At 37.2% G+C, this 17,858-nt stretch overlaps 1 protein-coding gene across 32 annotated transcripts in view; it reads right to left on the reverse strand.

Moving 5' to 3' along the window:
- NRXN1 (neurexin 1) overlaps positions 1-17,858 on the reverse strand; it is a 1,086,661-nt gene that overhangs the window by 590,751 nt on the left and 478,052 nt on the right. For all 32 annotated transcript variants that reach the window (XM_036030058.1, XM_036030055.1, XM_028514420.2 and 29 more), the window contains 2 exons: positions 8,379-8,762; positions 1,734-1,937 (listed from right to left, as the gene is read on the reverse strand). In XM_036030058.1, coding sequence (XP_035885951.1) covers positions 1,734-1,937; positions 8,379-8,762 — 588 coding nt within the window. The remainder of the gene's footprint in view (positions 1-1,733; positions 1,938-8,378; positions 8,763-17,858) is intronic.

Genomic DNA, 17,858 nt, shown 5'->3' on the forward strand with positions numbered 1-17,858 from the left:
AATAACACAGACTGTGATTAAAAGAGTAATCTTTAAAGGATTACATGGGATGTTTTATGTTTATTTTATGTACAGATAAATATTTGTTGCTTTTGGTAGTAGTATTTAATGCCTTTGGGGAACACAATAAATATAAACCTAGATTCTGTTTCCATATAGCTGAGTTTGTCATGTGTCGTCAACCGCATCAGAAAAGTGGTTGCAAACAGCCAAGGACCAGCACCTACACAACTCTTTCCACAGAATGCTTTGCTGTTGTACAATTCCCATGCGAGTTTTCGCTTTGACTAGCAGCCAGCCCCTTGACTGTAATTAGGCAGTTTTGATTGGCTGTAGTAACCTATTATTGTCACTAGAGGGAACTCTAACAGAACAGTAAACAAGTGCTGTGTGTTCAGTAACCTTTAAAACATTCCTATTACGTAATTTAATTTAACTAATATTAATAGAATGTAACTGTATGCAATAAGCTATCCATGAAATACTTTTATATTTTATGAGCTACCATTCTGCCCAGCACAATTAGAAAATGTAGGTGAGGTTTCTATAAATGCCTCATCATATTTTACTACTCTTTTATCTATGTAGTTTCAAAATTTTCTGTTTATTCATTTTTTTCTATTTATTAATTTTGTGTGTGTTTATCACTTCCAGGAATACAGTAAAACCTCATTAATTTGTACACCTCTTGGAGTTAATGGTAATATTGAAACTTATTGGGCAGATTATTTATAACTCTTCATTCAGTATGAGCACAGATCACCTGAACACAAACAAGTTCTGAAAGGTCAAGTTGAGGAAAAAAACTGAGTCTATACACTTTACTATGAATTAATGGCACAACTTGCATGAAACAATGTGCTAATTATGGATAATTCTTATCCTGCCATTAAAATGAACCTAGGAAGACCTTTCCTTAAGATGATTTTTTTTCAGCCATTAATCTGTGTTTTTAAATGCAATTGAAGACAAAACTGTTTAATTTTCGTTAATTCTACAATGCAGATATTTTCATGATTTAGCCTGCCCTTCCCCCATATTTCAGCTAGGTTCTTGAGGTTTTACTGTAGTGACTCTTTCTTCATTCTGTAACTGAGCAGGAAAGCATTATTTTCCTGTAGAAGAGCCTGTGTTTTGAGTGTTCTCGTGGCTGTTTGCTGAGGGTCGCAGACTTTGGGCATTGAAGGGTTGTGGATTGTTGCTGATAGCAAAATATCACCACACAGTATTGCCAAACAGAAAAGATGGGGTACCGCCAAGATGGTTTTTGAAAGGAGAAGCCCAACGAATAGAAGAAAAGCTACTGTTGACCTAGATCACAAAATAGAGATTTGACATTTGGTGCATTTGTTACCTCAGTAAGTGTATCTGAAAAGATATCATCTATAGCCAATCAGAGTATCAATAACTATGACAACAGGAAATTCCATTTGTGGCATCTTCAAGCCTAATTTATATTTTCAGTTAACCTTATTGATATGTATCGCTTCCCTTTTAAGAACCCTCAGTGGTAGAAGTCACAAAACAGTAAATTATGTTACACAAACAACAACAACAACAACAAACAATAAAAGGATGCCCCAAAAACCTAAATTAATTTAAATGATGGAAATGAGACCATTAAGTGTTTCTTTTAACTTTCCATGACAAACAGGCTACTTGATAAATGTTTGCAGGCAGAACTAAACAAAAAATGAAGAGTGTTAGTTCAATGGGGGAGGGTGTGTTGTTACCTAGGTTGACCGTCAGTTTCACGCGCCCTGCGTCCAGCTCCAGGCGGAGGGTGTCTGCCGAGTCTCTCGAGGTGGTTGCCATGAGAATGCCATAGGCACGCTGGGATCGAAACCGTAAGGACACATCCTCAGCCTCTGTGTGCATGACCACAGGGAGCTGGATTTTCATAAACATGCTCCCATCATAGCTCAAAACAGTTGCCTCTACGGGTGAGAAAGAAATATAAACACTCTTGGTCAGTTTAGTACATTTATACTGGGAAAAGGAAAGTGTGACCTATTCAAGTCTTCCAGTTAGAAGGCAAGACTACAAACTCAGCTCATCTTCTTCCGAAATGAGCAATATTTTTAAGCTGGAAAGGGAAGTCACGGTAGGGGAAACTTCCTCTGTGAAGTATCTGCACAAGTGCTGGAGAAAATATAACTGCACTTTTCCTTTTGATTCCCATAGCACTTTCTACCCATATAGCACACTGACCGTGTTGGATTATTAATGTTTAGGTATGTGTCTCTCTTCTCAAGAGGAGAGATCAATTCTTTTGTGTATCCACAGTGTGAGCCTGGTTTGAAGCACTAGCAACTATTTAATGCATGTTTATGTAATATATGGCTAGGCCACTGACCAGCTCTGTAAAATTAGCCTTGGCTCCGAGAGGACCTTATGTGCTACAAGAGGATCTTTAAATCCTTTGTTCACCTTGCAAGTCCATGATTCTAAGAGCAATTAATGAGCACTTAAAAAATATCTGTAAGCACAACCTTGGTATCCTAAAAATATTAAGCTATCACCAAAATGTCAATTACTATATACCGTGGTAATACTGCATAAGGATGGGGAGGGATTGAAGAGCTTGTGTGGGTGTGTGCTACTAAAACTAATGTGGATTGCTTTATTAGAGAAGTTGCTTAATACAGTATGAAACACACGAAAAAGTAAATAGCAAAAACTGTTGATCACAAACTGACTGCTTTAAGAAGTCGTCAGCAGCCTTGAATGTTAAACACCATATGGTGGCAGAACACTGCAAAACAAGTATGAGTCATGCTGCCTTCTCATTGGTTCTAATAACTCAGAATACCATTTAACACAAGAAAAACGGCCTCGATTTAAAATAAACTAGGAAATTCTCATTATCTTGCCTACGTACATGACACAGCAATTAACTTTACTAATGCAACTGTGTTTATTATTAAGGCTGCCTTTCCGAAGTTGTGTTTTTTGCAAGTTTATTTTTCAAACAGTGAGGAAAGTCATGAGACTGAACATACATCCAGAACCAATCAGCACTGCAGGTTCCGGGGTCTCTGCCTGCACTCTTTCCTGTCTACCTTGGGACTCAGAACCTTTCCTCAACTCACATGCTCACGCCCCCTAATATTTATTAATGCCCCTGACTTCTCTCTCGAGCTCCAGCACCCATCACTCATCATCCATTTGTTGAACTTCTCCAAACTGAGTATGATAGGAACCTCATGAAACTATTCACTCCCTCCCCAAATCAAACTCATCATGTTTCTTCTCTAATGTTTTCCATCTTGGTAAATGACATAAGCCCACTGCTCAGACTTTCTCCTGTCTGATTTCTCTCTTACACTCTCTGCCATGTCCAATCTATTTGCAAGTCTATGATTCTTGAAGGCACTAATTCCAATCCACGCCCTGAATCAATTGTTCCTTACCCTTTCCACTAAAGTACCTCAGACTCTGCTCCCGTCTCTCACCTGCATCACTATAGCAGATCCCTCAACAGTCCCCCAGCTTCTACACTTTCTCCCTACACAGCAGCCAAGAGAAACTTTTAAGTAAATCAGATTCTATCCCTTTATTGCTTAAACAATCCCCCACCTTCCCCCACACCCCCCCCCACAATAGATTTCTAGTGCATTCAGAATAAAATCTGTATCCTTCCTTTTTTAAAACTCTTTTTCTGTGGTCTAGCCCCAGTCTGTGTTTCTGACCTCAGCTTTTAGCATAATCATCCCACCTTGTTCAGCAAACTCTGGCCACGGCCAAGCTGACTTCAACTCTCAAGTATTTGCATTCTGTCTTAGAAGGTTTCACTCCAGATCTTTATATGGCTGGTCCCTTAAACATTTAGGCCTCTGTCATGTGTTACTTCAGAGATGTATGCTGCAAGCACTCCGGTAATCCCCTCTAGGTAGTCTGTATCTACTTACCATTTAATTTTTTAAATTAACATTTCTTTTTTGTTTGTATAGCGTTATCTGCTTCTGCCCTTTAAAATGTTAAGTGTTGAAGTGTCATGAGGGTAGGCACTGGATCCTGCCGTTCACTGTTCTATCAGCAGCTGCGCGCCCAAGGTGCCAGGCACACAATAGAGTCTCAATAAACATTTACTGAATCAATGATTGCACTCAATACTGAAGATATATCTTTTACTCCCATCCCAGCCCACCTCTGCAACCCTCCCCACCTCCTTCCCATTTCCACCCCACCCCCAGTTTTTGTCCATATGTCCTTTATACTTGTTCCTGTAAACCCTTCCCCCTTTCTCCTGAAATCCCCTACACACAGAAAACTGTACTTGAACAACAATTAAAAGAAAATTAAATTAAAAAAATAAAATGCCAAAAAATATTGAAGATATGTGGAAGGACTTCCTTCTGTTTGGTTATCAAGCTTACATATATGCATAGTAAGAGTGTTTATTTTGCCTATTGTAAGTAGACCCTAATTTTGGTAATGAATATGAACAAAATATTTACTATAGTCTACTTTGAGGTCCATAATTGTGCTGCAAATGGTAGATTAGGAAAGGGATCTGTTTACCAAAATAGGGGTTCCATGGCTAGGCACTGACCTAAGCACTGGGAAACACAACATAATCTTCTTAAATAGAGTGGTTCTAGATCACACCACACATTTTTCATATTAGATAAGAAGTTTCCCAAATGGATGCAATATCACAAAAGACATTATTCAGTGCAGAAAATCTAGTAGTAGTTGCTCAAAAAAATAATTAAAACATGATTGCAGAGTTGCGGGGGAATCTTAAAAAAATTGTTTCTAGTATAATTTTTAAATAAATTTGATCTTCAATATCTCTTATCATGAAATACAGCCAATCATTGTCCCTATCTATAAAACAATATTTGAAATAAAAGTTTAAAAGCTATTATCAGTTGTTTAGTTACTGTGCTATCATACAGATAAAAGTACTAAAATGATTTTTTAGTTTTGTCCAATTTAGTTAGCCTGTAAATCTGGTCTCTATTATTCAATAATCATATTTTTAAATGATCTCATATTCTATAAAATGTAGCTTAATTTGATTAAAAGCTAAGTAAGGGGAACATCCTTTTAGAAATATAGAGGTCTGACACTGGATCATAAAGTATGAAATACAATACAAAGCAGAAAAATAATTAGGATCATTGGCCTTTAGCATTCTTCAAAAAGCTGCAGGAATAAAAAAAAAAACAGTAAAATAATAAAACTTGACAGCCCCCAAGTGCCATTTTAAACAGTTCTCAGTGTGAAAATAACTTGTTCATAAACAACAAATAAATGTCTAAATTATTCCTCATCATTAGAGTTAATTTTTAATTAGACAAGAAATGGAAAATGCACAAGGCTGTAGTCTAGAGTCGCCAAACAAATGGTAAACAACATTCTGACATTTGAAGGTTATGTTATTTGGCAGCATCTTTTAACATGGGTAACATTGTTTTATCACTTAGAACACAAGAGTGTTCTTTAAGAGGCTAATTCCAATGCAGTGCTTCCCAGTGGGGGAGAAAAAGTTTCCACTTTGTCTCCTCCATCTCCTTCTCCCTTGTCATTAAGTTTGATCAATTTGCTCTTCTGTGTTGTTCCTTCTTACGGTCTAAAGTGCACACCTGTGCTCAGTTTTGCCGAAAGGCAGTCACATATTGTGATCAACGATGAAAATCAGACAGGGAGCCAAATTATATTGCTCTGACATCTGTCCCTCCATCTGTTAGAGTTTTAACAAACAAGTATACAGTAGACCTCTGATTACACCATATACTTTCAACCAAGAAATACTTCTACACAGGCAAGTCTCTACAAATTCCTAGTTTTATTAAAAACAAAGCAGGAGGGAAAGCTCTGCACTAAGTTTATATTCTGTCGAACATTATTTATGCAGTACTCTGCCTTATGGAGTCAATACATGTAAAACAAGATACCATTTTTCTAAGTCAGCAGATACTCTCCTTCCCTATAAACGCCTTTGCTCACTTACTGCAAACTGAAGGCTTCCTAGAATGAGACTGTGACTTCATTCCCCATGCTGCATCGCCCATGGACTTGAACATGCTGTTGAACTACTTTGAATAATTGTCTTTATAAATTATCAATTACTGCTCAGTGATAGTAAAATAGAAACTTTTAAGTGCTTTTTTTTTTTAACTTCAAGAGTTGTCAGTCAACTCTTATGTGGTCAACAGACTTATGTGATTAGAGATCGCCTACAGAAAATCCCTTTCTCTTGAATTGGAAACCCCAAGGGCTGGGCATGATCTTGCTTTGACTGAAGGAGGGCATCGCTGGGGAGAAGCCAAGTTTTGAGCTACTGAGAATGATAGGCTTCCCCTATCACCCTGTTCTCAGGAGACGCCATAATGTGAGCAAGAAAATTAATTTTGAAAAGCAAAGACTTCTCTCAATATACTGGGTAGTCCAGAAAAAAAACACACACTAAAATGACCATTCCCTTCTCAACACACAATCTGGAGACAAACAAATCTGTGGAAATTTCCAGCCACTCGTCAGATAAAAATGTATGCCGAGTCCCAACGATGAAGTCTGCTATTAAATGCTCATTTGCAAACCTGCATAGGCTTGCTCCCCTCCTTCTAATTTTATAAATATTCCTCTTCCCTCATTTGGACTCAGGAAGCTCTACAGTTTCTCTATTTTTATTTTTGCCATATGTAGTAGCAGAATGCTGCCACAGGGTGGTACACCATGCATATTTAACCAAAGGCGTCTGTAACTCATTACAGCCTTCTCTAGCTGAACTTGAGCAGGAGGCATCCGAGCGACTGAGAGCTCTCTGAGTGATTACAATTAAAACAAAATCTTAAATCATATAGCTCCACTAAACTCACATTATGTCTAACTGTAAGACATCTTGTAAGCTTTGTCACTTTGTTGTTATCACTGGCACCTTTTGTCAGCTTCTAAAAACCAAACTACACAAACAAACAGATTTGAAGGAAATGTGAGAAGAGGAAATTTACAGAGAGTATACACCCTACAATGAAAACTGCAACTGCACAGAAATAGCTAACCTCTAATGGCCATTCACAGCAACTGCAATTAGATACTGGGGGAATGAATGAATCTATGTGATTAAAGCATCTACCCATCTATTGATGTATCTAATTGTGCAACAGAACAGTGACAGTATTTTTGGTAGGTAATTTGATATCCTTATTAGATTATTAAGTCATTCTTATTAATTTTCATATTCATTAATCTTAAGAATAAGATGAACCTCCTCAATAAGATTAAGAATCAGTCACACTTCAACTTTGGATTCTAGAAAATTACCACTTTTTCTTTAGAACGTGTTAGCTGAAATGAATTAAACTATTATAGAAATAAAGGGAGGGAGACTAAATATGCATGGCTGAAAATTAGATGTTGGTTACTTTGAGGTTAATGGCTCGTAGAGCAATGTTATGTAGAGTGTGAGAGGACAATGGAAAAACTCATCAACATTTTTTCATATTGATTTTTTTGCCCCACTGTTGAAAATGAGTGGCAGTGGGTGTAGAGACTAAAGCATTTATCTGAAACTGTTAGGTCGATAGAAGGACATGCTTAGACCTATTTTTCTGCTATTCCTTCCTTTGGTCTGCAGATGAACTGTGACAGTGATCACCCTTCACTCTTCCTGTAACCCTTCTCCTTCTAATGGGAGAGGAAAAGAAGAGAAAAATATAGCTTTGCTTCCCAGTAGAGAAGGAAATGGAAGTACCTGCTCAGAGTTTCAACAGGCATGTGAAGCCTTCATATGAAATGGGTAAATGGATCTTCTGTGATCAGTCAGGTCCAATGCAAAGCTAAATAAGTGCCTTTGAAACTGGGGTGTACTTCTGAAAATATTGGTGTAACCTGGGTGATTTACAGTCAGCTTGCTTTTCGAATTCAAACTTGGGTAAGTTGACTGAAGTAAAATGAGCCAGCTAACCTAAGTCTCAGGCAATAGTGTCAGGGAAGTTGCAACTTCTGGTTGAGCTTACGGCACGTGCTATTTTCTTTGGGGGGGAAGCACAGATATTAGCACTGGATGTCATAAATATGTCTAACTCATGCATTCTTTACTTTCTAGTGTCCTCAAATTGAAAAACTGGGCAAAAGGGAAAAACAGTTATTATCTATTACACACCTTAGGCTCATACCCTAGAGGATACAAAAGATCCAAATATTTATTCCAGCAATATACTTAAAGAGCTGTTTTCCCAGAATCAGTTCCCTTGAAAATCATTAAAGACTCATCAGTAACATGTCAGGTGTGGCTGCTCAGCTTGCAGAGAGTTTACTTCAGCAGAGCACGCATTATGTTTCCACGGTCCATTTAAAGTTTAAGGTCAATATTTAATACATTTTTCAACTCAGGGGAGTCAGCAGCTTGATTTTGGGAATCCTACCTCTCTCACAGGACCTGCCAAGATAGCCTGTTCCGGAACAATCGCAGACATATCTGTTCCACCCATCCCTGCACATGCCATTGTTTTTGCAAGGGTTGCTAAGGCACGGTTTTGCTGTTTCCCTTGAGCAGGAGGGCTTCACTCCAGCAGTACTTTGAACTTCAGCCATTTGCCGGATATCTTTGCTCTGGCCGTCGATGAACAAGTCTCTGATGCAGCCCACGTAGCCATAGTTGAGCAGAGCAGTCCACACCTCGGTGGGAAAGACGAGGCCGGCTTTATTTTCTGGCAAGCCCCCCAGGTACAGCTCATCGTCCAGGTCCAGGATCTCACTCTCGCCGGGAGCAGTGTAGGGTGTGCGCAGCGTGTTGACAGAAATGGTACCTGTTGCAAAGATGAGACACACGGATCTTTACATTATGTTCTAAATACCACCCTTTCTCTCTTTCATCTGCTTAAGGGTGAACTCCTTGAGGGCACATTTTTATTTTTATTCCTGGTGTCATATACTTCTCAGTAGAATACACAGAAACCCACGGAATTAAGTGACTTTAGAAATAATGCAGACTGTAAGTAAAATGCTTCTTTAGGCATGCCTTGTGTTATTGAATCCTGCTTTATTGCATGTCACAGATGTTGTATATTTTACAAAATAAAGGCAAGACCCTACACCAGCAAAAAGATTATGGCTCCCTTTATTGTGATACTCACTTTATTGTGGTGGTCTGAAACCAAATCCGTAATATCTCTGAGGTATGCCTGCATTTGACTTGGGGTATAAAATTCAAAGTGCACAGCAAACAAAGAGTGTGGGTCAGCCTCTAACAGTTTAGCCATGGAAGGAAGGGAGGAAGGGAGGGAGGAAGGGAGGAAGGAAGGAAGGGAGGAAGGAAGGAAGGAAGGAAGGAAGGAAGGAAGGAAGGGAGGGAGGGAGGGAGGGAGGGAGGGAGGAAGGAAGGAGAAATTGGCATTTTATATCATTCTCTAATAGTCAAAAGGAAAGAGAAAGAAAGGAGAAACTGACATTCTATACCACTCTGTGGAATAAAGTCAGGCAGACTAAATTGATTGCTTTTATTTAGTACAATAATTTGACAGATTATTTATGTCTAAACCTAACTTCATCACTCTTAGCCATATGAATCTATCAATGAACTGTTAAGGTCTCAGTTTACTCATTCCCAATATGGGCATAATAATATGACCTACCTCATATGGTTGCTTTGAGTGTTAAGTAGAATAATACTAGTAAATATCCAGTTTATAATAAGCACTGAATAAATGCTGTGTGCCATAATTAATCACAAGAACTGAGCCAAATTTGCTGTCTACTTTTTTAAAAACCAAACTAGCTATTCATCTGAATGGATAAGTTTCTTTCCCCTCACTACAAATATAGGAGGAAAAATACTTCTATTAGTTTATAAATATATAGGAACCCTGGCCGTAAGCCTGAAATGAAGAGCAGACATGCACGTGGGATTAATTGAGGACCACAGAAAATACAATTGTGGAATCCATGAAAAGAAGAAAAAAAATGAAAGACAGAAGGCAGATTTCATCAAAACTCCCACCCTGCACCACTAGATTACTCAAAATTCCACCCGTATTCTATTTCCAGGAAGATTATTGTAAAGATGCAAATATGATACCAGACAAGGACACCACACTGACCCATTACTAGATTATCTTAGATTTATCTTTCAGGTCCAGACCATGAGACAGAACAGCAGGAACCTGAAGAGAGAAAGTGGATTAGAAAATGTCTGATGTGGTGCCAGCTGCTGACACAGAGCCTCGGGGTTTAGGGGCAGACACACAGGAGAAGCCTGAAGACAAGACAGGTACATGAGTAGGGACAGGCAAGGAAAGTGTAGCGTGGGTAGGAAGATGCATTTCAGGTGTTTCATGGAATACCTAAGAACCTCCCCAAATGAAAATATGGCCTGTGATGAATGTGAACCTGCATCTAACTAAGGACACAGGGCTGCCAGTCTCAGTATTATGCCCAGGAGTACCCCAAATCCCAGCAGAAGGGACACTCCTCGATGTAGGCAGGGTAATGGGATCTGTGTTTTCGAGGGAGAAGGGCATGGGAGCTGCTGACAGAGACTGTGCAGGTGGCCAAGCCATCAAGAAGACATTTGTCTCTCTAGACTTGCACAGAAAGGACTGAAGAAAGCTCCTAGGGGAGAAACACTCAAAGGTATTGCTGTTTTGGCCTCCCAAAGAAGGGAGTGTAATAGGTATTTCAGAAGGAGGCAGGACAGAGGGAGAACGACAAAGTGCTCATTTTCACTGTTCACATCTGTGCAAGCATCTAGAGGAAAACTCATTTTGCAGCATAGATGTAGCTTAAGATCCTATGTAGAAAAAGATAAAGCATTTCATTTGGAGGAAATGAAATATATAATTTTGAAAGGCAATGGTAAACCTTTTGTAAATAGTTTCATTATGTGTATTTTTAACTGTCCAAAATAAGAAGTGGGTTAACAACTCATCCCCCTTGTCTGCAGCAGTTCATGTTAAGTTAGAAAATGATGAAACAGGGTAAGTGTAAATGACAAAAGAAAAGGTGAACATTAAAAAAAAAAAAAACAACCCATATCATACATGGTAAGCAAAGAGCTGTATGCAGTGACCATATTGATGAATGTTTTTAGGCTAAATGTGCACCACCCCTATTTCCCAATTAGTTCAAGAAGGCTTGCTGGACATGAATGTGTAATATTCAGAGAGAGAGCTGTTAAAAGACACAGAGCAAGTGAATAATAACAAATTTTTACAAGACTGGGAATATGTTTTTAAAAATATGCAACTTTTCCCATATACCCATTTTATTCATGGATAAGCGTCCTTCAGCTCAGGGAACAAAACCAAAAACCACTTGGAAAACTATTGTTCTTATTCATGAGTTCTAAGTCTGTCAGTAGGAGGACGCTTGAGGAATTCTTCAAATGAGGGAATTCACTGACTGGCATAGCACCCACTCTCCCCGACTCCTCCGAATAACCCGTAGCTCAGTATGTCATGCAGTTTCCATATTCAACGTGTCTACACTCTGGGAGCAGAGTGCTGCCCGGTGCATCAGACAATTATCCATGAACAGCCTGTCTGACGGTGAGAATGGAGTGACTGGGTCTCTGGCTTTTATTTATAGTGTTTGAGGGCCTGTTTGGAACAGTGTATTGCAAGAAATTCAGATACACTTTCATGAATGTACTTGTTGTGGCCAGAGGAAGATATTTACTATAACTTTCTGATTAGATGAGAGTTTTTGGACCACAACACCTAAAGTTAATCCGCAGTTTTCCAATAGTTCACATATGGCCCAGTGCACATGCTCACACACGCTTACATACACAGATACACACCCAGAAACACATTTTAATAGAAAAATATTTAACTCTACTACCTCAGAGGCAATCTGATATTTTCTTTTTATTATACAATTTTATTAATACAAATGCTAGACATGAGCTACCAAATTCGCTTCAGGACCAATTAACAGGCTATAAAAACACTGACTGAGAGGTCACTATCATAAGGATAAGGATGTTTTCCCTATAGCTCCTTGTTATCCCTTAGAGAGACAATTTTAGAACTTTCATGGGAGGAAGAAGCAATGAAAGATGGGAAAGAAAGCAAAAGGATTATAACACAACTTCAACCCAAATATGACCCAAGGGGAACTCAAGCTTTAATTTAGTCCTGGATTTACGGTAAGGACTCACATCCAGCATATGCATGTATCAGGCATCATTCACTGGAATATTCTACACACAAACGTAATAGAATAAAACAACTGTAACTGAAAATCAACTATTTTCTCCACATGCTTTGCCAATCCATACGTACTTATATTTTAAAAGGAAGTCCTTGTAAAGATTTCGTGGCAAAGAAAGGGAAAAGTATACTACTAATTTAAATAAAAATGGAAACAATTATTTTATATTCTGAAGATTCACAGAATAACAACTTTATTTAAAATAACAAATATATTTTACTACTGAGTCAGATATATATTAATATTTTAGCCCATACATGTGAAAATCTGAAATACACACATTTCTGAAAGGGGATTTGAATCCTAAATTCCTTAATGATTTTATTATTGAAAAGAATCAAAGAATATTTTCACCTAAGCTGAAGATTCATCACAGAATCACTTAATTCATTTAAACCAATTTAACACACAAATATGAGCAATGTGAAATTTCAATATTAAGGTTCCAAGCACCTATTTTATTATAATTGAGTTATAAAGACAGTAGTTAAAAAGAAAACATAAAATGAATATTTAAACCTTAATCATCAATAATGGAAGAAAATCAAGTAGTTGCCATAGCTGTATATATCAATGGAAAATGAGAATTTCCCAAAGGCTGAGGTATGAAGATATATAAATAAATTTTTAAGAGGAAACAAAATATATTGGATATATTATACCATTTTTTGCAGTAACTACAAATATTCTTATGTTATCTTTAGAACTGTTTGACTGTTTCATATATTCCACCTTCTTCCCCGATAAGCTACATTTGAAGTTTCTGGTAAATTAAACATTTCACGTAAACACTGTTATATTTTGAGCTGCTAAATTTTGTAGAGGATAGTCATGTTAGGGGACTTATTTGGATCAGTGTTTTATGCTTCAATATTTGAGAATATAAAGTACCCTGCTGTGTTATCTTACTTTTAAACAAATAAAATGTCAGCTAAAACCAAACATATTTGTATATACAAGTTTTATAATATTAATGTAGAAATAACACTAACATATTAACATTTAAACTTGGTTGTTTTCATGACATATGCAAAAGGTAAAACCAAGGTGATAAACAAACAGGAAAATGTAGGGTATGGCAAAACTAGGATTGCAGTTGTTCATTGGTAAATAATACAATGATTAATATATAATAATACAAGAATAAACTGTTTCATGTACTCACAACTTCTATTTCATGTACTCACAAACTATTTCTCCCCACCCTGTATTTAAGAATATTTATAAGCATAAGGGGTGGGTGAAAATGGGAGGGCGGAGGGGAGGGCTGGGAGGGTGGGTTGGGATGGGAGTAAAGGAAAATTGTACTGTAACAATTAAAATAAAAAATATTAAATAAAAAAGAATACTTATAAGCATAAATAATAAAGTCACATTTTATGTAACATTATACATATAAGGGGACAAACTTGAAAACTGTTCTTCATTATAACAGTGAAATCAACTTCACAATTTGATCTGGTATTTATAACCTGTTAGTTTCCACTCCTTTTCTTTTTTTCCATCTGATTTTTCTTGGCTACTCCACATCAAGATGATAAGCTTACGCAGTGAGGAGAAACATGAAGTGAAGGTGAGATTTACAATAACTCAATTTGGTTTCAAGTTTTAAATTACTATAAAAGTTTAAATGACTGGGAAGTAAGGAGGTAGAAAATAGTGCTCCATAATGGGAAATGCTTTTGCTTGGCCAGAGGAAACCAATTTTCATGCTCTAGCTTTGCAACTAACTAGCTAGCCAGTTTAGCTAAATAATAGATTCATCTGGCCTCAATGTGGCTCTTAATGCAAAATAAAAGAATTGACTGGATGGTCACTATCGTTCTTTTTTGAATACAATTTTTGAAGTTACTACTTGAAATAATTTTATCTATCTATAATTCTGATTCCCCTCTCCTTGCAGAAGAGAATCAGATCTTACAAATGTAAAAATTTACTTGTAAAATTCATATTCTATTATATGGTATAATGCAAAATATATAATCGTTCCCATAATATAGATAGAACAAAAATAATGATAACTAACAATGGAAGTTTTAGAGTAATGGAATTATGAGTGGGTAATTTCTTCCTTCCTTCCTTTCAATTTTCTCTTCTTTTAAGAAAAGAACTTGTCATGCATTAGGTTTATAATAGTGACTAAAATGAACTTTATTTGAAAACCAAATAAAATACAGTCTAAATAATTTTTTTTGCTTATTACTATATGTTTTCTGTTTACTTGGATTTGCCCATGAGCTGGAAATTGGGGGAATTAAAGTAATATGTGAGAACTAAATTTTGGAATGAAATGTAAAAATTTGACAAAGACTGATAGGAAAAGGGGACCTTATACACTAGAGATGAGTGTATATTTAAATAGCTGGTTAGCAAAATAACCTGCCATAATCTTCCAAAATTACAATGCAAATAATCCAGTGGTTCCAGTTCTTAGAATCTATGCAACAAGATTCTGACCATATGCATAAGATATAATGGATGACTTCCTTTATAAATTAGTTTAAAACCGTACAATATTTTAAAAAGTTGAAAAGGTTAAATGCCCATTTATAATGGGCATCAAGCTAAGGGATTATACAATGTCTCTACAAAAAGTGGCATCGAAAAAGTTATTAGTAGATTTTTCAAGTCACCCAATAATTGTAGAAAAATTATCTGATTTATGTTAAAAAAGAAGCTCTACACTTGTTTTATATACCTGAGAATTTTTTAACACACAGTTGTTTTAGTGGTTACCGGTGCAGGAGGCAGTGAATTAGTGAGGGGAATGTGTGGCAAATGAAAACATTTTACTTATGCACTTTTTGAATGGCCTACACATTTTCATCAACAGCATGCACTAATGTTACATATATGCCATGTATTAAGTACATGCACATATACACAGACACATACATACTCACAGCAACATATACATACATATGAATTTTAAAAATAGGCTTCTCTGAATAAAATTACATGCACAGACAACAACTTAAAAGGATCACATGCAATGGTCAGAAATTGTAAATATCAATCAAGTGACATACTTTGTAGCAATTAAAATATTTTGCAGAAGTCCCACAGATTGCCACTTCACAGAGCAGGTCACTGTGGCTGGGGGATGTCAAATAAGTGCCCAATTCCTGAGGGCGAACCTGACACCCAACACCATAGGCCAGGCTGCCCCCGAGCCTGGTAAGCCCAGAAAGGACATCGGGTAGATTTAGAGAGCAGCTTTCCATCTCCCAGGCTTTGACTGACACTTACCAAGCCCACAAAATCTATGTATTTAAGAATGCCAAGTGATAAAATCTCTGTAAGAAATGAACTACCACAGGATATGGCATGCCTCCTATGTAACTCTGCCATTATGAGATGCCAATTTATGATCCAATGCTTAGTTATGCATTTATGAAGGGAAATTAAATTATTATGGGGCCTGAATACTCATATCTATAGAACTGATCTATTTTGTCCCTCAACTGCAAACAGACTTACAATGAGAACTAAAACTTTGTCAAAGGAGTAGAGAACAGGATTTCTGAACAGGGAGAGTACAAGAGGTAAGGCAATATATATACTAGGATGGTCTGACACCCTCTCTCATTTTAATTATGATGACCAGTCTCCTATCTCTACCATGGGGTAAAGTAGTCAAGTCCCCTGGGTAGGTCTTAGATGAATAGTGTCTATATTTGTCTCTGTGACTTTTTTTTTTCTATCAATAAGTTAATACACCGAGACCTACAAGCCTGGGAGCTTCATTAAGGTGCCTCTGCAAAGCTCTGCTTTGAGTCTCAGATGCTGTTCTCATAGCTCCCAGAGAATAAGTGTTACTTAGATATTTTTGAGCAAAAGAAAAAGTTTATGACATCATTGAAACAAATAGCCTAAAGGATTATGTTGATACTGTAATTGCACCTGTATAAAATACATGTACCTGTTTACAAAGATTGGATAAAAGTGCAAAACTGAAAATGTTTTGAGCAGTGAAGACAATAGATAACTTTTTCCTTTTTAAGTACTATCAGAATAAATACATAAATATAAGCACGAATTAATAAAATTTAATACGATAATTTTATGCAAAGTTGATTCCATCTAGTCATCAGAATAGTCAAATAATTGATAAATTATCACTAAGGTATTTCAGGCTTCCCATTGATGGGGAGTGGTTTATGGACATGGATACAAAATAGAGTATTATAAATTTACTTAAAATGATTTCAATGTATACAACAAGCTACTAGGTAGAGGCATGAGAGGAATGATTATAGTCAGAGGGCAAGTTCAAATCAAGATCTAAACAGAGAAACAGTCTAATGGTTGTTCAAGTAGAAATGTCCAAGTGTGGTGATTCATAAATGCTATACATAGAAATCAGTGCTGGTAATAGATAGCTGGAGAGTGCTGTTCACATCAAATAGCGATTACTGTAAACCTCTAATTATGTGCTCTGGAGAGAGCCTTGTGCTTTTCCCACTGTAATTTCTAGTTCTTAAACTGGAACTCTATGACTTCAATTCAAATCTCAATGGCTTCTTAGCTGTTAAATGCAGGCTTACCCATGAATAACCACTATTACAATCCGCTGTACCCTGCTGTACACTAGCAGATTTTGACAAGAATAATGACTTTTCTCTTTGATTCCAGTGTGTAATGGTGGTTTACAAAAAAAAATGCATAGCAGTTGGCTATGAAAATAGTTGAGAAGATACCCTTGACTGGGTCAAAGAGCTTAACACAAATTTAAACTATATTGAGGCCCTAGAAAACAGTCATTAACCTCATCCTAATTTTAACACAATTCACACTTTAGCTAAATACCTGGGCAGTGGTTTTGTGTTGAGTTTGGGAGCAAAATAGAAGGAAAAGGTAACCCTGGAAAGGGAGGAGGGGTCGTTAAGTCCTGCGAAGTTCGCAGAGGAAAGAGCCTCTTCAATCATATTTATTAACTCAGTAACTTAGGGCTTTTGCTCTAAGTAGCTAAGCTGCCCTGGGAGGACATCCACTTTTTGCAATACTCAGGCCACACACTCTGATCCACAAAATCATGCCTGGACTTTGTACGGTCCCTCCTTCCCCAATTTAGTGTAAGATCTGAAAATGCCATTCATGGCTCAGCCCACTTGGCCTCCCATGTCACTTGTCATATGCTAAGCAGGCAACGAAAGAAGCTACGTTGTACTGAGAGAACAGCTGTGCAAACAATATCAGCCAAGGTGTGGGAATTAAAGTGCTCTTCTCTCTCCCATGTCTCAGAATAGAAGCAGGGACACATAACCCAGTACAATTAATGTTTTGAAAATGAGTTCTACAAAAGTATTCAGATGAAGGCAACATTTCTCACCAAACGAGGGGCTCATATTCTAATCTTTTATTGAATAAAGGACTGAAGAGCAAACCATCAGAAAGACAGACATTCTGGTGACTATCTTTCTTGTCACTAACACGCTTACTGTGGCCGTATATCCCAGTTCCCAAAACAGTGTGAATGCCTTCCCTCATGCTTAATTTTCTTTCTACATACATGTTTGCAAAATGGCATGGGAATCTCATGAACAAGCAAGATTAGCAGCTCTGTTCTCATAAAAGCTTGCCATTTTTGTGCCGAGCTCACGACTGTTCTCTAATAAATGTTTAACTTCCTCCCAGCATTTTTTGGGGGAGTGGGAGGTTCTGGGCTTGGAGGATGGTATCGTACCCTTAAA

This window comes from Phyllostomus discolor, chromosome 6 (assembly GCF_004126475.2).
Source record: "Phyllostomus discolor isolate MPI-MPIP mPhyDis1 chromosome 6, mPhyDis1.pri.v3, whole genome shotgun sequence".
In the NCBI taxonomy this organism is placed as follows: domain Eukaryota; kingdom Metazoa; phylum Chordata; class Mammalia; order Chiroptera; family Phyllostomidae; genus Phyllostomus; species Phyllostomus discolor.